Source organism: Scylla paramamosain, chromosome 10 (assembly GCF_035594125.1).
Source record: "Scylla paramamosain isolate STU-SP2022 chromosome 10, ASM3559412v1, whole genome shotgun sequence".
Classification (NCBI taxonomy): domain Eukaryota; kingdom Metazoa; phylum Arthropoda; class Malacostraca; order Decapoda; family Portunidae; genus Scylla; species Scylla paramamosain.
This window is the reverse complement of record NC_087160.1, coordinates 19,534,432-19,556,061: the sequence shown is the minus strand read 5'-3', so window position 1 is coordinate 19,556,061 and position 21,630 is coordinate 19,534,432. Positions and strand designations below refer to the sequence as shown.

The 21,630-nt window shown below is 41.7% G+C and overlaps 1 protein-coding gene and 2 long non-coding RNA genes across 4 annotated transcripts; 1 reads left to right on the top strand and 2 right to left on the bottom strand.

The window, feature by feature from the left end:
- Positions 1-271: 271 nt before the first annotated feature.
- LOC135104312 (biogenesis of lysosome-related organelles complex 1 subunit 2-like) lies at positions 272-2,870 on the bottom strand. Its single transcript, XM_064011572.1, has 3 exons — positions 2,717-2,870; positions 1,896-2,161; positions 272-1,686 (listed from the first exon to the last, which is right to left on the bottom strand). Exons 2-3 carry the CDS (start codon positions 2,130-2,132, stop codon positions 1,417-1,419), a joined length of 507 nt encoding a protein of 168 aa, XP_063867642.1. The 5' UTR covers positions 2,133-2,161; positions 2,717-2,870; the 3' UTR covers positions 272-1,416.
- A 181-nt stretch (positions 2,871-3,051) lies between these two features.
- On the top strand, positions 3,052-9,714 carry LOC135104316 (uncharacterized). 2 transcript variants are annotated; one of them, XR_010270376.1, is made up of 4 exons: positions 3,052-3,290; positions 4,338-4,544; positions 5,032-5,099; positions 5,497-9,714. It is a non-coding gene; the product is annotated as an uncharacterized LOC135104316 (long non-coding RNA). The 2 variants fall into 2 exon arrangements; XR_010270375.1 differs by having other exon boundaries at positions 5,032-9,714.
- Positions 9,703-15,018, bottom strand: LOC135104315 (uncharacterized). Its single transcript, XR_010270374.1, has 2 exons — positions 14,845-15,018; positions 9,703-10,168 (listed from the first exon to the last, which is right to left on the bottom strand). It is a non-coding gene; the product is annotated as an uncharacterized LOC135104315 (long non-coding RNA).
- Between the last annotated feature and the right edge of the window lie 6,612 nt (positions 15,019-21,630).

Below are 21,630 nucleotides of genomic sequence, written 5' to 3'. Positions count from 1 at the left end.
ATGTATCTGAACCATGTAAAGTTCTTATGAAGCATAGTATATTTTCATATCCAGTGGTAATGCCAAGAGTGCCTTAAGCCTTCCCAAACTATTTCTGCTTGTTAGCTGCTACACATTTTTAAAATATTTTTCTTTTGGTATTTACGTGGATATACAGAATGTAACTAATTTTACTGCAACCACTGCACTGCATATTTTCTTGAACTGTCTTCATAACATTTAAAAACATTTTGAGCAGGGACTGTAAGTTGGTAAAATACTAAAGACAATGGTGTATACTTACAATATTAATATTTTTTGACAATGTTATACTTACTAATCTCAACATTACACTCTGCCTACTCTTTGCCTTTTCCAGTCACACAATTTTTCAAAACCCTTTACATGCTTGCTTATACATTCACAACCATACACTCGACACCATTCTTTCTTATCAGAATCTTCCATCTCCCAGGTCACTACCAATATAAATATAAAGGTGAGAGCAATGAGTTTTTGTGATGAGACATGCCACGAGGGATTGTTATCACATTACTGCCAGTAAATGCATGAGATAATGGTAGCAGCAAAGGATGGGAATGAGAGAGAGAGAGAGAGAGAGAGAGAGAGAGAGAGAGAGAGAGAGAGAGAGAGAGAGAGAGAGAGAGAGAGAGAGAGAGAGAGAGAGAGAGAGAGAGAGAGAGAGAGAGAGAGAGAGAGAGAGAGAGAGAGAGAGAGAGAGAGAGAGAGAGAGAGAGAGAGAGAGAATCAGGTACTACATTATTCCAGAAGAGTCACTGTCTTTAAAGCCACCCTGTGAACCCATTTCATTTAGACATTATGATGATGCCACTGAAGAAGGGAAGAACAAGGTCAGATCTATAGCTAATGAGGTAATAGGGATGCTGCATGTTATTCCTTCATTATCCTCAGGGACAGGGTCACCTCATCATTCCCCACAGTCAAGTTGCTTGTTTAACATATAATGTTTGAAGTAATGGAACATTCAGTTGAAAACATGGTATATACTTTGGTAACTTATACACAGATCTTTCTCCACAGGCAAGTGAGATTCAAGGCAAGATCTATGGATGACAACTGGTCTCCCCTTCTCAATCATATGCTCTGGATTGTCCATTGGCAGAGGGAAGGTGTGAGCAGGTGATGTTCAGGTGAGAGATTATGGATCTTGCTGTGGTTGTGGGAAGGAACCAGGGAAAGCACCCTCTACCACTGTCTGATGCATCCACTCACTTGTGTTAATGTTATATACATCATTAGAATACTGGATAAGTGCATCCACTTCTATATATCAAATTTTTGCCTTAGGCACATCACAAGTCAACAATGTTTAAAGATAAACATGGATGTCTCAAAGAAAAAAGTTTGATAGAATTATAATAATCTCTGATGTAAAATTATACACAGAAAGGAACTTTACTTTTTTTCCAAGGATTTAAACCTTGCTTCAAGTCTTTTAGAATAAGCATCAAGTTTGTAGGCTGCTGCTTCCAATTTAGTAACACTGTCCTCAATCTGGTCAATCTGCTCCAGGTAAGGCTGAAGTGCCAAATACTTCTCATTCAGATCCTTTAGTGCCCGGCTGACACTTCCACCAATCTGTCGCATGTCAGAATACTTGGTGATAGTTGCACGGTTCATCTGCTCTAGTAGAGTGTAATCTTCCAGCACAGCAGACAACTCCCCCTGTGGGATTTGTACAAAATTAGGGGCCTGACAGATTGCTTGGCTTTGTAAGGTATCTGTCTCAAGTGCTCTGCATTAGAATCAAGTAAAATATTTCCTTGAAATAATGACACTAGTTACTTGGCATATTCTGAATGATTTGCATGATTATAGCTGAGGGGTGGTAAGTTTTTATCATATGTACACTCCCACTTCATTCTGAGACAAACCTGAAGGTAATTTGAAGTGTGGGAGAACATGAGTGAAGCGAGGTGACTCAGGTTTGGGTCGTGTGGGTCAAGTGCCTCAAAGCTGCTGGTGCTCGTGGACAGTGTTGGGCCGTGCTTGGGAGAGCCAAAGCTACTGAGTCTTTCCTCCTCATCCAGAAGGTTCCTGGGTAAGGCATCTGGGGGCTGGTTGTTGGCAGCAGACTCCCTGCCTTCTGACTCCTTCTGATTGGTCTCCATTGTCTTAGGGTTATAGAAGTTTCACAGACCTGGAAGTTTGGCCCAAATATTAGCTTCTCCTGCAGTGGCAATGATAAATATTTAAATGAATGCTTGAAGAACACAGTTATACAGGATAAGTCAATAAGCATTGGTTTGTAAGTTATGATATAAGTTGAGGACTTGCTTAGTTAATTTCTTAAAAAAAGGTACACCATAAATCATTAAAAACTTTGAGCGGTGAAAAGCCTTTCAAAATGCTATTATTTTGCATAACAAGATATATGCTGATACCAGTGGAGATGACTTTCATTAATTTAATTTTAATGGCAAAGAAGGAAAGAAAAAGAAAACAGAAAATTCAATGTGTCAAAAACCCTATGGAACGACCATACCGAATTTCAGGACCATTTCAGCCATATTCCTTTCTTGCTCCCTCTAACCCTCCATATGCTTCACAATAATCCTTCCCTCCTGGAACAGACTGACCCGCAGCAGTGAGCGAAACATTAAAGGGCACCGACCACTCCCCCATGATGTGGGTGGGCGGCGGGCAGGAGCGTTTGCTGGGTGTTAGGGCTCCATCACATCCTGTTTTCACCCACCTTGGATTTGGGAAAGAGTTATGTTGCCCCGCAGGCCTCGAGTTTCACGTCCTGCCCCCAACACTGACGCCTGACGGGGATGTTCCTCTTGGTTCTCTTGTCTTGTTGACTGTTTATGTTCCGACACAGAAAATTGGATCAGCCAAAGTAGAGAGTGAGGACTGACTTCGATATTCTCTTGGACATGATAGCACAGATAGCATGTGGAGACATAATACTTCATTTTGTTTTTATTTATTTATTTATTTTATTATAAGGGAACTGCAGTAAGTGAAATTATGATATTTTTTTATTTCACAGTATTTTCTTTTACAAGGTAAATAACTATGCAAGAGTTATTAGACATGAATGATCTTAATTTATAATCACATTTTTTGCAATATAACTGATCATATAGTTGACATTTATATTTTCAAAGATCAAGGAAGGAGCGAAAGGAGAGACCTTGCCACCATGTTGAAAAGACAGAAGTTCGTGTTATTAAATTTTCCTCGCATTATGAAGTCTTGCTACCTCATGAGCAGTGATCCTTGATGATGACCTTGCGCCGGGGCTAACAAAGAATCAGTTGAAGGTAAGAGGAGGACTGTCATGTCTTATATAGGGAACAATTGAGGATTGATACCTGCCCTTCAGTATGACAAGTTGTGGTGCTTTGAGTGTATGTGAATTTTCCTTAATATAAGAAAAGAGGATAATATTGGAATTACATTAGGGTTTTCATCAGAAAGGTTAGGTTATGTTTAGATAAATTCTGTTCTGTAATTGCGCTGCTGTTCCCTTGTGTAGTTAACGATTTGAAAAGTTACATTTTGCCGAGAAATAAACACTGAGGAAATTAGTAGGTTAAGATTATTTCCATGATCTACAAGAATTGCCCACCAGTAATGAAGTAACCTATGCAGTTCATAAGAGCCTCCCCCATCAGACTACATACTAATATGCTGGTAAGGATAAAGGTGAAGTTGTGAGGTCCCGCAGTCACACTCGTATTTCCAGCTGGTAGACCAAACTTTCCAATACACAAACCTGCATTGCATTTCATAGGCAGAGGGACGAGGCAGTGGGAATGCAGGTCAATCAAGGATGAAGCTAAATATTTAATTGTTTTGAAAATTGCTTAATTTTTATAATAATTATAGTATTAATGTATTAGTAGCAGTAGTAGTAGTAATTATTATTATTATTATTATTATTATTATTATTATTGTTATTATTATTATTAGAATTCATATAAAATGTGGTGATTTAATGCTATAACTTGCCATTCCATTACTAGCACAGCACTCCAAGTTCTAAAGATTTTTTTTTTTTTTATTCCATTAGGTAGCCATCATATAGGTGGTTGATCTATATACAAGGAGTATACCATAAATTACTAATTTCCTGGTCTGAAATCAGGGGTTGACTAATACTTGAGATTGACCTATACTTTAGGAAACACACTATATATAAATGTCTCTTTTCTTAGGTGACAGGTTTTAAACACTAGATATTGTGTGCAGGCAAGAAAAGTTATATTATACACCACAAGAAACAGGCAGTTTAGATAGGCAGTGTAGCCTTTAATGGAACAGACAGTGAAGAACAAATCCAGCTAAACAGTACACATTCCTTGCAGCTTGTTCCTGCCTGGCATGGATCATCAAACAAAGGTGAACTGATCCATGTCACTCCCAGCTGATGATGAAGGCAGGAGTACAGGTTCCTGCACCTCAGTGTGGGTGGTGGCAGCTGTACCTTTTCATCTGGTGATTCTGGAGGAAGCTGGCATGCATAATTTGGCAACACACACACACCTCAATATTTTTGTCAGTATGCTCTGATGGTGAGTTTTGCTAACTGGAGAGTTGTCTAACCTTAGGCAACAGGTTGACGGTGTCACATTTGTTGTCAGTGATGGGATGCTACTCATGGATTTTGCCTTTATTTTACAGACTAATTCTTATTTTATGAGACTTGATATTGGTATGGATGTGTGCAGAATGAATTCTGATGTGGAGAAGTGTTTTCTTGCTAAATAACATACTTGAATTTAGTTAAATTAAATAGGGGGATTTAAAATGAATAACACGAAGGGAAAATTAGAAAGAACCAGCATTTTTTTCCTTACTCTTCATCATCTGAAATAATAATCTTCAGAGGTTTCATCATACATCCTTAAAAGCATGATAATTAAGAAAACTATTGATTTGATTACTTAATGACATTAATATTAATTTGAGGTGGAAAATCAAAAAGTATGCAAGATAAATTTACATTAGTCATTTAGACAGAGTTGATTAAGAGTGTCCCTTGAATGATTCCCTTTACAGATGAACCTTCACACCAAGACCAAGACCAGCATCTTTACATGACAGCATGACTCTTTATACAGCTTTTGGTAATACTGGTTCCTTGTAGATAGTCAGGGGCTAGTAGTGCTCTCTCTCTCTCTCTCTCTCTCTCTCTCTCTCTCTCTCTCTCTCTCTCTCTCTCTCTCTCTCTCTCTCTCTCTCTCTCTCTCTCTCTCTCTCTCTCTCTCTCTCTCTCTCTCTCTCTCTCTCTCTCTCTCTCTCTCTCTCTCTCTCTCTCTCTCTCTCTCTCTCTCTCTCTCTCTCTCTCTCTCTCTCACAGTGCCTTGCTGCCTCCAGAGGTATCCAACAAGGGGAACTCTGTTGCTTAATACCAATTAAGTAGGGTGGGGAGAAACAGCATTTAGTGTCAGCCGTGAGCTTTGGGGTGTTGACATGAAAATTTTGCTTTCAGTTTTGAGAGGTTTTATGTTTTTGGAATTTCAGATAAAAGGGTGTGATTCTGTACTAACTACAGTATCCTCCTGAGTTTCAAGATCCTTGAATTTTGTGCTGAGACCAAAATTCTTGCCATCCCAACTTCTGTGGATATCTCCCTGAGTTTTACACTCTTGTCATGTATGGATCAAATCTTCCTACCATTGGCATCACTGATTGTAAAAATAAATACATTTTTTCCATGTACAGCTCACATACCTGAACATAGAGATCATTTAAGTGGATAAACCACTTGTTTGCTACAATACTTGTCAGTGCCCACTGAAATGCCAGTACCATAAAAGGGTCAAAGCGGTAGTCAAAAATTGATGAATAAGCGTCTTGAAACCTCCCTCTTGAAGGAATTCAAGTCATAGGAAGGTGGAAATACAGAAGCAGGCAGGGAGTTCCAGAGTTTACCAGAGAAAGGGATGAATGATTGAGAATACTGGTTAACTCTTGCATTAGAGAGGTGGACAGAATAGGGATGAGAGAAAAAAGAAAGTCTTGTGCAGCGAGGCCATGGGAGGAGGGGAGGTATGCAGTTAGCAAGATCAGAAAAGCAGTTAGCATGAAAATAGCAGTAGAAGACAGCTAGAGATGCAACATTGTGGCAGTGATAGAGAGGCTGAAGACAGTCAGTTAGAGGAGAGGAGTTGATGAGATGAAAAGCTTTTGATTCCACCCTGTCTAGAAGAGAAGTATGAGTGGAACCCCCCCAGACATGTGAAGCATACTTCATACATGGACGGATAAGGCTCTTGTACAGAGTTAGCAGCTGGGAGGTGAGAAAAACTGGCGGAGACATCTCAGAACGCCTAACTTCATAGAAGCTGTTTTAGCTAGAGATGAGATGTGAAGTTTCCAGTTCAGATTATAAGTAAAGGACAGACCGAGGATGTTCAGTGTAGAAGATGGGGACAGTTGAGTGTCATTGAAGAAGAGGGGATAGTTGTCTGGAAGGTTGTGTCGAGTTGATAGATGGAGGAATTGAGTTTTTGAGGCATTGAATAATACCAAGTTTGCTCTGCCCCAATCAGAAATTTTAGAAAGATCAGAAGTCAAGCGTTCTGTGGCTTCCCTGTGTGAAATGTTTACCTCCTGAAGGGTTGGACGTCTATGAAAAGACATGGAAAAGTGCAGGGTGGTATCATCAGCATAGGAGTGGATAGGACAAGAAGTTTGGTTTAGAATATCATTAATGAATAGTAAGAAGAGAGTGGGTGACAGGATAGAACCCTGAGGAACACCACTGTTAATAGATTTAGGAGAAGAACAGGGACCGTCTACCACAGCAGCAATAGAACGGTCAGAAAGGAAACTTGAGATGAAGTTACAGAGAGAAGGATGGAAGCCGTAGGAGGGTAGTTTGGAAATCAAAGCTTTGTGCCAGACTCTATCAAAAGCTTTTGATATGTCCAAGGCAACAGCAAAAGTTTCACCAAAATCTCTAAAAGAGATGACCAAGACTGTAAGGAAAGCCAGAAGATCACCAGTAGAGCGGCCTTGACGGAACCTGTACTGGCGATCAGATAGAAGGTTGTGAAGTGATAAATATTTAAGAATCTTCCTGTTGAGGATAGATTAAAAAGCTTTAGATAGGCAGGAAATTAAAGCAATAGGACGGTAGTTTGAGGGATTAGAATGGTCACCCTTTTTAGGAACAGGTTGAATGTAGGCAAACTTCCAGCAAGAAGGAAAGGTAGATGTTGACAGACAGAGCTGAAAGAGTTTGACTAGGCAAGGTGCAAGCACGGAGGCACAGTTTCGAAGAGCAATATGAGGGACCCCATCAGGTCCATAAGCCTTCTGAGGGTTTAGGCCAGCAAGGGCATGGAAAACATCATTGTGAAGAATTTTCATAGGTGGCATGAAGTAGTCAGAGGGAAGAAGAAGCAAAGTTATTGGAGATATTTTTGGCTAGATGCCAGAAGTCATGAGGGGAGTTGGATCTTGAAAGGTTTTGAGACTTTCTGTTAATGAAGGAGTTTTTGGCTAGTTGGAGAACAGACTTGGCATGGTTCCGGGCAGAAATATAAAGTGCATGAGATTCTGGTGATGGAAGGCTTAAGTATCTTTTGTGGGCCACCTCTCTATCATGTATAGCACGAGAACAAGCTGTGTTAAACCAAGGTTTAGAAGGTTTTAGGACGAGAAAAAGAGTTAGGAATGTATGCCTCCATGCCAGACACTATCACCTCTGTTATGCGCTCAGCACACAAAGACGGGTCTCTGACACAGAAGCAGTTATCATTCCAAGGAAAATCAGCAAAATACCTACTCAGGTCCCTCCAACTAGCAGAGGCAAAATGCCAGGGGCACCTTTGCTTAGGGGGATCCTGAGGAGGAATTGGAGCGATAGGACAAGATACAGATATGAGATTGTGATCGGAGGAGCCTAACGGAGAAGAAAGGGTGACATCATAAGCAGAAGGATTAGAGGTAAGGTAAAGGTCAAGAATGTTGGACGTATCTCAAAGACGGTCAGGAATACGAGGAGGGTGTTGCACCAATTGCTCTAGGTCGTGGAGGATAGCAAAGTTGAAGGCTAGTTCACCAGGATGGTCAGTGAAGGGAGAGGGAAGCCAAAGCTGGTGGTGAACTTTGAAGTCTCCAAGAATGGAGATCTCTGCAAAAGGGAAGAAGTATCCCTTTCCATTAGGGTGCATACGACTGACAATGTTCGACTGTGTGGATGTACCTTTAGAGGCCAACACGGCTAAAACTGAATGATGTATACACAAGTATGTGGTGCTTTGTTTAGGCCATCCTGTGTGGGGTAGCTGCCGGGTATGTAGATAGATGTTATCACCATGGAGATATTATCATAATGATTAAGAATGATTTATTCTTAGTGTAGCATATGTATAGGTACAGAGACAGAAAGTGTTGATAGGTTGCAAAGTATGATAGATGCAATGTTCAGTCCCTGTGATTGTGACTACCTAATTCTTCCAATCTTCAGCTTACTCTATTCAAGTTTTGTTCTGTGTTTTTCCTGCAATTGCCTTCTTTCTCTAAACAACCTTCAGCCAACAGAGCTAGTCTTGTGCCTGGATCCTTGATCCAGATCCCATATTTACAGAGCTGGGCACTTCTGCAAATGAAAATCTGTAAACAAAAATGACCTTCCGCAATTGTAGAGTGGAGTTTAAGGAAGTGCTTGTGGAAGTGCCCAGCTCTGCACAGAGGATAGACTGTTAATAGCAGAGGGAGTTTCAAGAGTTTGCAAAATGAAAACCTCACAAAATGTTACACCCTTGCCAAACTAGCCAAACTAGGTGATTGTCCCTTCATAGTGCAGTGAAGCATGTTCTTGAGCAACTAACTACCAGCACTGGAGCTTTTTTTTCATAAATGCTGTCAGAGGCAGAGCTGGGCACTTGCTCAAACTCAACAATTGCGGAAGGTAAATAATGTTTGCAGATTTGTGTTTGCATAAGTGCCCAGCTCTGGTTATTTTAATACTTCATCAATTCATGAGAATGACAAAATAGAACATCATACAAGTGATGTTCATTTAGTTCATGAACACGTTAAGTTTAAAAAAAACATTACACCCATATTTTGCCACTTGGCACTAATTGTCACTTGTCACTCATAGCTAGCACTAACACTCAAATTCACCTCTTCTCTCAGAACTAACACTCAGCTAAGTTCACCTCTATTTCAACCTATGAATCTCAAGTGATATTTATCACTCATCTAAGTTCACCTCTATATTTCTATTTTAATTTCAACCTATGAATCTCAAATATCATCACTCAGCTCACTTTTTAAAAATTATTTAAAGATTAAAAAAGATTTTTAAAGATCTTTAAAGATTTAGTACAATGTCACTATTGTAAAGTATGCTGTTGGGACATCACACTCCAACCCTCCAGCCCCAATGTTATCTCCATTACAGAGGTAATGCTATGTAGCTCCCACTGAATGTACCCTATTTAGATGTACCTGTAATAGCTCTTGTGAATCTATCCACCTGTATATTAATTACCTGGATAATACTTGTGATTGCATTCAATTGCATTTACTCATCATTAATAATGTCTTCCCCCTGTTCCTGCATACTTGCACACTGATTAATGTCCACCCAACTGTGTGGATCAATATTTTCTTGTGAACCATGAGAGATGTTAAGGTTGTGGTAAATATTTTCTTGTGAACCATGAGGATGTTAAGGGATGTTAAGTCTGTGTAAACCAAACTAATGAATAAAGGATGCAATTAAGCCTTTAATTTTATTTGCGTACTTTGAATTTTTTGTGTACATTAAAGTGATTAACCAATACTCAAAAGAGTCTCCAGAGAAAGTATACATAAGTATACATAACCGATACTCAAAACAGTCTGAGGAGAAAGAGAATACATACTTCTAGAAATTCATTTAATTAAAAAAAAAAATAATAAAAAATCCAATAATAATCATCGAGTGGCAGTCCCGTGGACTTAATAAACACTGTTGCTCATGTACCTGCATCATTAACAGGCTAACATTAAGTCTGAAACATTTTTGAAGGTAGGAGAAACAAGACAAGTACAGAAGCCTTATTCTGCAGAACTCATTTGCCATATGTGCAAAATCCATTATGGATGCTTTCACATTCCACCACTCCTGTGCAATTCTAGCTCCCTCAGGTGTTCAGGTTCCTCTTCTCATCATGCTTCTTAGCCTGGTTTACTGCAATAGAAAAAAAAGTATCAAAATACTGCCATACCTACTCTATCACAATCATTAATGAAACCTTTATTTCATTACTATATAGCACTTATGACAAATGTAATATAAATGTTTAAAACTTTTAATGCACTGCCAGAAAGTCATCAGACTTGAACAATAAAAGTATAAAAACAAGTATAAAAGTATAAACAAGTATAACAAACGACAAACGTAATGTTAACTTTTAATGCACTGCCAAAAAGGCATCAGATTTGTGAACAATAAAAGTATAAACAAGTATAACAAACTCGAAGAATACAGAAAATCCTTGAGCTGCCTTCATCTCCCATCACGCTCTGCCTTCAGCATCACATAGACATTACATCCGTCCCATTCCATCAGAGAATGCTTTAAGTGGCTTCGTCTCCGTGAAATTCCATCAGACAATTCTTGAAGTGCCTTTATATCGTTTTCATCATAGTGCCTTCAACATTACCTCCATGACATCCATCCCTTATGAAAAAAGGAGCCCCTATGATATCCATCTCTTATGAAAAAAGGAGACAAAGTAATGTGGGCATATGAAACGAGACCAGGGAATGTTGGCATGGATATGCTCATAAAAAACAGACTCGTCTTAGAGTGGCACTTGAAACAATTTTACTGTTACAAACAATTTGACAGTAATGGATGGGTATATTGTATCGATAGGGACCAAAGCAATTTCACTTAAACAATCTGACAGTTTTTTTTTTTTTAATGTAGGAGGGACACTGGCCAAGGGCAACAAAGATCCAATAAAAAAAAGAAAATGCCCACTGAAATGCCAGTCCCATAAAAGGGTCCAAAGCGGTAGTCTTTTTTTTTTTTTAATGTAGGAGGGACACTGGCCAAGGGCAACAAAGATCCAATAAAAAAAAATGCCCACTGAAATGCCAGTCCCATAAAAGGGTCCAAAGCGGTAGTCAAAAACTGAAGGGCAAGTGTCTTGAAACCTCCCTCTTGAAGGAATTCAAATCATTGGATAGGAAGGTGGAAATGCAGAAGCAGGCAGGGAGTTCCAGAGTTTACTAGAGATAGGGATGAATGATTGAGAATACTGGTTAACTCTTTCGTTAGAGAAGTGGACAGAATAGGGGCGAGAGAAAGAAGCAAGTCTTGTGCAGCGAGGCCGCGAGATGAGGATAGGCAGGCAGTCAGCAAGATCAGGAGAGCAGTTAGCATGAAAATAGGGATGAATGATTGAGAATACTGGTTAACTTTCGTTAGAGAGGTGGACAGAATAGGGGTGAGAGAAAGAGGCAAGTCCTGTGCAGCGAGGCCGCGAGAGAATGATTGAGAATACTGGTTAACTCTTTAACAAGAGAGGTGGACAGAATAGGGGTGAGAAAGATGCAAGTCTTGTGCAGCGAGGCCGCGAGAGGAGGGTAGGCAGGCGGTTAGCAAGATCATAAGAGCAGTTAGCATGAAAATAGCGGTAGAAGTCGGCTAGAGATGCAACAGTGCGGCAGTGAGGCTAAAGTCATTGTTAGAGTGCGGCAGTGAGAGAGAGGCTAAAGACATTCAGTTAGAGGACAGTTAGAGAACCTGGTTCTCTAACGCGGAAGCAGTAGTCATTCCAAGGAAAATCAGCAAAATACCTCCTCAGGTACCCCCAACTAGCAGAGGCAAAACGCCAGATGCACCTTCGCTTAGGGGGATCCTGAGGAGGGATTGGAACGATAGGACAAGATACAGATACGAGATTGTGATCGGAGGAGCCCAACGGAGAAGAAAGGATGACAGCATAAGCAGAAGGATTATGATCGGAGGTGACCAACGGAGAAGAAACGATGACAGCATAAGCAGAAGGATTAGTGATCGGAGGAGCCCAACGGAGAAGAAAGGATGACAGCACAAGCAGAAAGATTAGAGGTCAGGAAAAGGTCAAGATGGTTGGGCGCATCTCCAAGACTGTCAGGAATACGAGTAGTGTGTTGCACCAATTGCTCTAGGTCGTGGAAGATAGCAAAGTTGAAGGCTAGTTCACCAGGATGGTCAGTGAAGGCTAGTTCACCAGGATGGTCAGTGAAGGGAGAGGAATGCCAAAGCTGGTGGTGAACATTGAAGTCTCCAAGAACGGAGATCTCTGCAAAAGGGAAGAGGGTCAGAATGTGCTCCACTTTGGAAGTTTTGAGTAGTCAAGAATTTCTTAATAGTCAGAGGAGTTAGGCGAGAGGTATACAGCACAGATAAATTTAGTTCGAGAGTGACGGTGTAGTCTTACCCAGATGGTGGAAAAGTAGCTAGATGGTGGAAAACTCGAAGATTCAAGAGCGTGGGCACTAGAGCAGGTCAAGTCATTGCGCACAAACATCCAGCTTTGGATGGAAAATTAGGATAGAGAAAGTAGGAGGGAACAAACGGGGCTACTGTCAGTTGCCTTAGACACCCGAGTTTTCAGTTGCCTTAGACACCCGAGTTTCAGTGAGGAAAAGAGGTTTAGAAGACAATCTACAGATTGAAAATTAGATCTCAGACCGCGAATGTTGTAGACTCGAATGTTGCAGAAGTTAATGAAGAAATAGTTGAGAGGGGTGTCAAGACACTTAGGGACGTCGACAGAAAGGCAGTCCGACCTGGGGACATTTATGGTCCCCTCCCCAGATGGGGACTCCGAGGCTGGTGTAGGAGTCGCCATGATAATTTTGAAATTTTTGATTGAAGGGTGTGCGTCCTATTAGGTGCTTTTAGTTTTGTGTGGAGGAAGAGAGTGGTCTTTAGAGGGCAGGCTGCGACTGCCCCCTTGTGTTGAGACAATGGGGCGGCAGGGTGCGACTGCCCCCTTGTTTTGAGAAAGGGGCGGCAGGCTGCGACTGCCCCCTTGTTTTGAGACAAAGGGAAACGTTCTGCGAGATCACAGCTGGGTTTAACAAGTTCACAGCACCCCCTGAACAGTGCTTTCGACCTCACTAGGAGTAATTATCGGATAGGAATATTGCATCAATAGAGCCCAAATAGACAATACGAAATAAAATGTTAGTCAAGTATCCCAACAAGCATCCCGACAAGTATCCCGACAATACAAGGCATGGCTGTTGAGCGTGGCTATTGTCTGTGCTAGTAAACCGTTGTTGTACCAGCGTTTTCTTTCCTTCGGGTTTGGAGGGGGGGGGGGGGACTCCATAGTTCACTCACCGAAAACCTAATCTCAAACTAGACTTGCGAAGCCTTCAAGACCATCCCATCGCCATGCAATGAAGGCCATTATCACGAAACTTTTCATTGAGAGTTGCAATGTAACGAATTCGGAAACATTCTTTGGCTAACAATTTCAATAATTTGGCTTTTGATGTTACAACTTTCGGCACAAACTCGTTGCAATCAACTATTTTTCCCCCGTTGCTATCACGTGCTATTTCCTTCCCCCCCCGCCCCGTACACCTGTTTGCGGGGGTGGGATGACAAACATCCAATACTGAATAGCCACAACGGCGTAGCCAAGATTTTTGCAACATGGTGATGCTATCAACGTGGCAACATTGCACTTACATCCTTGAGGCACGGTACAGAACAAAAACCACCGTCAGGAAATGGAGGTCACTAAATTAACTTAAAGTTTAGCCTTGAGAATAAAAAAAAGCCTTGAGAAAAAAAAAACTCACGAAAAGGAGGTCATTGACTTGAACAAGGCTTAGCCTCGTGATAAGGAGGGAAAAGGTACACATACCCATACGAAGCAACTCGTAATTAACCTACACTAGATGACAAGGCATCAAATATATAAAATACAACACTAAACTATACTACTTTGCTTACTAAACTATACGAGTCTAATTCCACTAAGTTATGCTTGTTTTAAGTTAATCTTTCCACTGTTCGTCTTTCCACTGTTTGACTAACTTCACAACCAGCGATCAACTTAACATTTGCTTAATAAACTATTTGCTTAATTCCACTAAATTATGCTTGCTATAAGTTTCTTTGCATTGTTCGATGCATTGTTCAACTACACAACCAACGATTAACTTCCCCACAACACTATTCACTATTTCCACTGCTCAATTAACTCCGACTAACTTCACAACCAACGATCAACTTCACTTGGTTAGTTCCCTCATTTGCTTACCGAAGTAGATTTGCTCGATTCCACTACATTTGCTTATTTCCACCAAATTATGCTTGCTACTACAAGTTACTCATTCCACTGTTAGACTAAATACACAGCCAACGATAAACTTCTCCCACAACTATTCAACTCTCTACTGCTCGATTACGTTCACAACCAACGATGAACTTCCCCACATCGCCATTCCCTCAACTTTGCCCTTCCGTATTTGCAGGGTTGTAAAAAAACAACCCTGCAAATTCGGTTCATAAAACACTGCAAATACTGTTCGTAAAACAAACTCTACAACACCATTCCCTCAACTTCCCTCTTCCGTATTTGCAGGGTTGTAAAACCAAAACTGCAAGTACGGTTCGTAAACCGATTATACACTGCAACAGGCCATTATCTTCACCCCTATTCATCACTACTACATTGGACATCCGTAGTAGATTCACCATAACTAAATTAACTTAAATCAAGAGACATCCTTCGCTACCGAACGTAGAGACCCGAATGTAAGCTGCCCATGATCAAGAATAAAGCTTCACATCCATTGACCAAACTTACAATCCCAAAACACTAAATACTCACAATCTAAATAACCTACCATACTCTCACAGTTCCTCGACGCCGTAGTACATTACCAGACCGAAACGAGATCCCTTTCCACGTTCTTACGCGAGAAGAACTGCACTAAGGGTGTTCGTGGAGGCCCGTCATCGGCTCGGAAAGGGAGGCATTTTGAACCAGGAAGAGTTGGTGCTGCGGTTTCGTCTCTGATCGAAGCTACGAACCCAAAGAATTAAGCCACTGAACTGTTAAAGTGAAAATGAGTTGTTAGCCAGTCCTCAACCGCCTCTCTACACATAACGAAAATTAAGACACAATTGAAACTGGAATTGACTATGATTGATGACTGGAAAATGAGTTGATAGCGTCTCTCTCTCTCTCTCTCTCTCTCTCTCTCTCTCTCTCTCCACCGCAACACTCATGAGTGTTCAAGGGCGCATCATCACTCCCTGCTATCATGTATGTTATGTGGCTATTGATTCACACGTCAGTGGACTGAAGCCAAATTTACAGAGAAAGCTAAACGCAGCGTCACATCAGAGTAGTTACGAGGCTCAGATAGTCAACGAAATGTAACAGTGCCTCATGTAATCTGATTTTCTCTGAGCTGGTAGCAAGAGTTTCTCAGATATAGAAAACTTGGCATAATCACGGACGAATAATAATAGGTACGTGTAAATTAACCACCTCACTGTTATGTTATTCATTTTTTTCTTAAACTTCATAAAAAAAGTGGTGTAAGTTTATTGTTAAATACACCACTGAGAGCAAAAGGGGTGATCAAGTAGTTCAAATCTTTTATTAGTGTTTGTAGAGCTATCCACTGTTGAGTAGTTCAGTAGTTTGTTTAACAGCAGCTAGATGTCATACGAGTATATTGTCATTATCAATAAGTTAATAAAAGAAGCTAACTTTGTCTATGAAAATATTTTACGAAAACTACTTTTAATATAATGAAAATGGAAAAACGAATAATAAAACAATAACTTTCGAAACATTACGAAAATAACGAGTATCGGGAATTGATACAAGTAAGTATAACACCCTAAACATCTCCCGTCCCCGTGTATGAAATAAAATTACCAGCTATGTGGGAATTAAATAGTGAGTACTTAATTCACATGAACCATTGAATGATGACCTTATTGTCAGATGAGCGGGACCTTGCCTAGCTGGGCAGCCGCACTATTACTTACTAAACCCGGATTTTAAAGCGCGTGGGGCCCTCACAAGGACTGTTTTTCAGTTACAGAGATGATCAGTCGGGTTCTGAAGGACTTTTTTTTCCTACTGATGATGACAAATCCTTGTTAAACTATCACTACATTTATTCAAATACTTTTGTAAAACCCAATAATTACCAATAGGACCTGTTATGTCTTTGAGATAGGACGCTAAAACGTTTGAGAATACTGATCTTGCATTAGTGAAGTATAGCATTACACACGATAAACACTAAATAGCATATAACCGATCACTGTCAAGTTATAATAATCAAAAAGTCAATCACACCTACCTGATACAAAAATAGGAAAACTACCTGCAGTAATAAAGTGTTTACAAGCTTGTTTCGTTAGCTGGCCGGCGTACGAGACGACCTATAACACCCTTTTGTTACACGGGCACTGAAGTAATGATTGGGTTAGGTTACGTTAAGTTAGGTTTAGTTTGCTGGAGTCCGTACGAGACGACCTGTAACACGTTACTTTACGCGGACACTGCACCAATGGTTGGCGGTGGCAAGGCACGGCGCCCTCCATGCACTGAGGTTCCTCTCATGCAAAATTCTTAGGATCAGCAACCAGGACAGAACAAGATATAACGGGTTCAAGCTTGAAAAATTTAGGTTTAAGAAAGAGGTAGGAAGAAATTGGTTCTCAAATAGAGTGGTAAATGAATGGAACAGACTCAGTAATCATGTTGTTAGTGTTAAGACATTAGGGAGCTTTAAGAGGAGATTAGACGGATTTATGGATGGGGATGATAGGTGGAAATAGGTAGGTATATTTCATGCAGGGACTGCCACGTGTAAGTCTGGTGGCTTCTTGCAGCTTCCCTTATTTCTTATGTTCTTATGTTCATGACGGCAACCCCGCTCTCTCTCTCTCTCTCTCTCTCTCTCTCTCTCTCTCTCTCTCTCTCTCTCTCGTGTGTGTGTACATTCCCTTTCCTTCCTTTTCTGCGCCAAAAAGCAAACAAACAGAGAGAGAGAGAGAGAGAGAGAGAGAGAGAGAGAGAGAGAGAGAGAGAGAGAGAGAGAGAGAGAGAGAGAGAGAGAGAGATGAATTTGGACACATGCATGCACGTAGCTTACAGTACTGCGCTGGAAACACTTCAACTATATTATTTCTGTGTTGGAAACAGTTGCGCCACACGTCCAGCATGATATCCCAGCACCACACACCCGTAGGCCCCCGTCAGTCCCCCCACCACGCAGGTACATAATATAGCACACGCCACACTAACATGACTGACATTGAATAACTAACTTCTTTACTAATATGACTGAATGAGTGAATAACTAACTTCCTTACTAGCATGACTGACTGACTAAATAATTAACTTCCAAACTAAATTATTTACTAACTTGCTTACTTATTTACTAACCTATGTGAACTTGGTGTTGCGGTTGCGGCGCCATGAGAGAAACTTTCAATAAATAATAGCATACAAACAAACTAGCTGACTAACTGACTAGCCAGCTAACTAATTTACTTGTTCATACTCTGACAGTCTAAAAGAGAAGACATAAAGAGATTAGGAATGGTCTATTTAATGAAAACATGAGTATTCTGTACACCATCACTTCTACCACTGCTACTACTGCTATTACTACTACTACTACTGATACTACTGATACTACTACTACTACTACTACAACTACTACTGTTGCTGCTGATATGAATACTCTATCTACCACATGCAGTCAGGCCGATATACTATCACAAGGGGAGAGGTAGGGAGGAGTCAGCAGGTCAGTTCCTATCCTCTCCTCCCCACCTACCCCGACTGCACCACCATCACCACCACCACCTGCCCCTCCCAGCGGTGGTCAGTTAATTCGAAAATACTGGAGAGAGCAAAGTTGAGGCTGGAGGCCACTTTCATTTCCGTAGGCAACCTGGGCCGTAATGGCGAGCCTGATGGACTTCCGGATGCATCCCCCGCCCGTCCCTCACCGTCCCGTCCCGTTCTACCCCACCCCGCCCCGCCCCGCCCTCCTCACCTTAGCTAATGCTGACCTACCAACCTTCTACTTCACCTCACATCACTAAGCAAACTCCTGTTAATGCGCGCGCGAGTGTGTGTGTGTGTGTGTGTGTGTGTGTGTGTGTAAGTACTAGAAACACACCTACACACACACTATACAACAAGGAAAGAGAGAGAGAGAGAGAGAGAGAGAGAGAGAGAGAGAGAGAGAGAGAGAGAGAGAGAGAGAGAGAGAGAGAAAAGAGGTTTACTTTCCTAACTCTCAGTGGCGAGGTCCATACACAGCAACACAACGCCGCACAGCAGCACTTCCCACACGCGCCCTGCCGCTACACACACACACACACACACACACACACTCGTCCTCCTCCTCTCTACGTGAAGGCCTTTTACTCTTTAAGACACTCCCACAAATTTTTGGTCTCCTCTCCCTATGTAATCTAGTCATACAGTGTCTTATCTTGACCTTATATGATTACCCCTCAACATAGAAGCAGCTGTACCTTCACAAACACGCACTCAAATACATACATACACAAACACACAAGCCCTCCATCCACTCCCTAGGTCCCGTGAGGCAAGGCCCTAGTGAATATAGCTTCCCCCATGCCCCCAGCCCTACATCTCTCCCTTCCGCTCTTTATTCCCAGCAGCACTTCCCCACTCTGCTTGGCTTCTCTACGTCATTTCGTTCTCCAGTTCGTCAAGCTCTTGTTTGCTGCGACCTTCACGATGAGGCTGCCAGGAAGGACCTCGTTAACTTATATACTACGTCAAGCAGTTTGGCAGACTTTGACAGTGAGTGCTGATGATTGATAGTTGAAATGGTAGTAGTAGGGGGTTGTATGTAGTTGTTCTAGTAGTAGTGATAGTGGTTGCAGTTGTTCTGGCAGTAGTGATAGTGATTGTAGTTATTCTAGTAGTAGTAGTAGTAAAACAAAAATTTACTACTACTACGACGACTACTACTACTACTACTACTACTACTACTACTACTACTACTACCACCACCATCATCACTGCTACTACTATAATAAACCCATCACTTAACACACTATTTCCAACTCTATTAATCTATTACTGATAGCTCGAACTCTTGCTTAGCATCTGTAACATCACGGACTAGGACAGCTCTCTCACCTTACACTCGTAATTACAAGTGATGGTGCGACATTTCATCTTCTTGCTCTTTCTTGACTCAGATCAACCACGTAAGTATGAAAAGTTACCATCAAAACACATCTTAGCTTCTCCCTCAACCAGTAACATTGAAAATACCACTAAAACACGGCCCAGTTTCTCCTTGGTTGTCTCACTATTCGCCACTAAAACTCATTTCAGATTCCTTCCTTGCTCTACTCTTGAGTCGAATCAACAACTTAACAGTGAAAATACAACTAAAACGCATCTATCCCTTCACTGCGTCACTACTCGAATGAATCATGCATCACTGGAAATACCATTAAAACTCACACTCATCTCAGGTTTTTCTTGCGTTGTGTCTCGATTCGATTCAACCAGGTAACTCTGAAAATACCATTAACACACATTTCTGCGTCTTTCTTCACTGTATCACTAAAGAAATGAATCACGTATACTGGAAATAACACTAAAACTCATCTCAGATTTTCCTTGCTCTGGTCTAGACTCGAACCAACCACATTCTATAAAAAATTCCATTAAGACTCAGCTTGTCTCTCTTCTTTCTTGACTCCAATCAATCAGTATGTTTAGATAATCTGATATGTAATAGACCACAGCAATTTTGGCATTCTTGGTTAAACTTTCTATACTTATATATCATTTACGGCGACCTCCCAAAGCTCCCGTAGCGTTGAAAGTACCATAAAAATGAAGCAGAGAGGCATAACTATACATAACTGGGTCTAGATCGTTAAGTTGTTGGGTGATCTGTGAGTGACTCATAATGGTGAAGGGGTAATAGTGTAGTGGAATGTTATGTTGTATTGTATTGGTGTAGTATAAATATGTAGGTCAGGTAGTGTGAGACAGAGGGAGAGATCTGAGTCTGAGTGATGTGTGTGGAGATGAAATGTACTTGTATTATGCAATATAAGCAATAACGGACTTGTGAATAGGTCTTTATTTTCTACTTTATTTTAGTCTATTACTATTCTTGATGACACATTTTGATCACAAGGATTAATTACTGTTATATACAACTAAACACACACACACACACACACACACTAACATATACTCAGAAGCATTAAGTAACTGGAAGTGCTTTACAAAACTACTCGACTGAGTGAAGCACTGAAACACTGTTCTTTATCCCGCTTTTATGAGCTTATGCGGTGCCTTCACCTTGTCACACACACACACACACACACGACGACAAATAAACAATGCAGTGTGTGACCGAATCAGGTTAGTGAGCAATAGCAGACACACACACACACACACACACACACAAAGGCGCTGAAAACCTTCAGTACCTTCAGTGGTTGCGAATAAAACTCCTTCAGTATTTTCATATTTTTGAGTCCCTCCAACTTTGGATTTCATTTTTCATCCACTTACAATTTCTATTTCCTCGCCCTGAGAAAAGAGTAAGAGAGAGAGAGAGAGAGAGAGAGAGAGAGAGAGAGAGAGAGAGAGAGAAAGAGAGAGAGAGAGAGAGACGGGGAGGGGGAGAGAGCAGAGGAAGAGTAGTAGTAGTAGGAGGAGGAGGAGGAGGAGGAAGAGGAGGAGGAGGAGGAGGAGAAGGCGGAGGCGGCCTTCGAAAGTTGACGAGAGGGAGAAAGTGGGCAAGTGGGCGGGGAGGTGAAGTCGAGATGAAACTCTTGCATGTTGCATGTGCTTTCAGGAGACTTCTATAGACAGGACCTCTCTCTCTCTCTCCCTGGAACCACCACCACCACCACCACCACCACCGCATCCAGCTTCTCCACCTTTTCCTCTACCGCCCCACCTCCAGCAAGCTAGCGACATCTGCATCACAAGACCCTGCTGAGGAGGACGTCTTGGGCGGCGTGTGCTGGTGGTGGCGGCGCCTCGGGTCACGCGGGCGCCTTTCCAAGCACCTGACGAATGCAGGTGTAAGGCGGCTCACATCAGAAAGGTATCAGGCTTGACGAACGATACATAAACTGATACATAATGCAGAACCTGCTTTGTGGGTGTGGGAGAATGAGAAGGAGGAGGAGGAGAAGTGGAGGAGGAGGAAGGAGAGATGGAAGAGGAGGAGGAATGGGGGTGGGGGAAGATGTTTAAGTCACTCCCTCCCGCGACTCAGCCAATGGGAGGCCGCGAAGGCGGAGTCGAGCGGCGCCTCTTGGCCAATGAGCGGCGGGAGTTTTGCACCTGCCAGCGTGAAGCACTTGGCCCACTCCCGCTAAAGATTTGGGCTGGAGATACACAGGAGGTATGCTCGTATATATGAGGCAGGTAAACAGGCTCCAGGTGGCCCCCAGGTAGGAACACAGCGGCATAAACACGACGGCCGGTGATATACCTGCCACTCGACTGCCTCCACCGCCACCACCACTACCACCTCACTACCACTACCACAGCCGCCGCCGCCGCCATGTATTTCAATGCGTGTCGAAAACAATCCGTATATGTATGCTCCTGTTACACACCTGATGGC

Coding starts and splice junctions, on each gene's coding strand:
- LOC135104312 (XM_064011572.1), bottom strand. CDS start 2,132: ATGGAGACCAATCAGAAGGAGTCAGAAGGCAGGGAGTCTGCTGCCAAC. Junction 1,687..1,895: donor ACACTTCAAATTACCTTCAG/GTTTGTCTCAGA, acceptor CAAATCCCACAG/GGGGAGTTGTCTGCTGTGCT.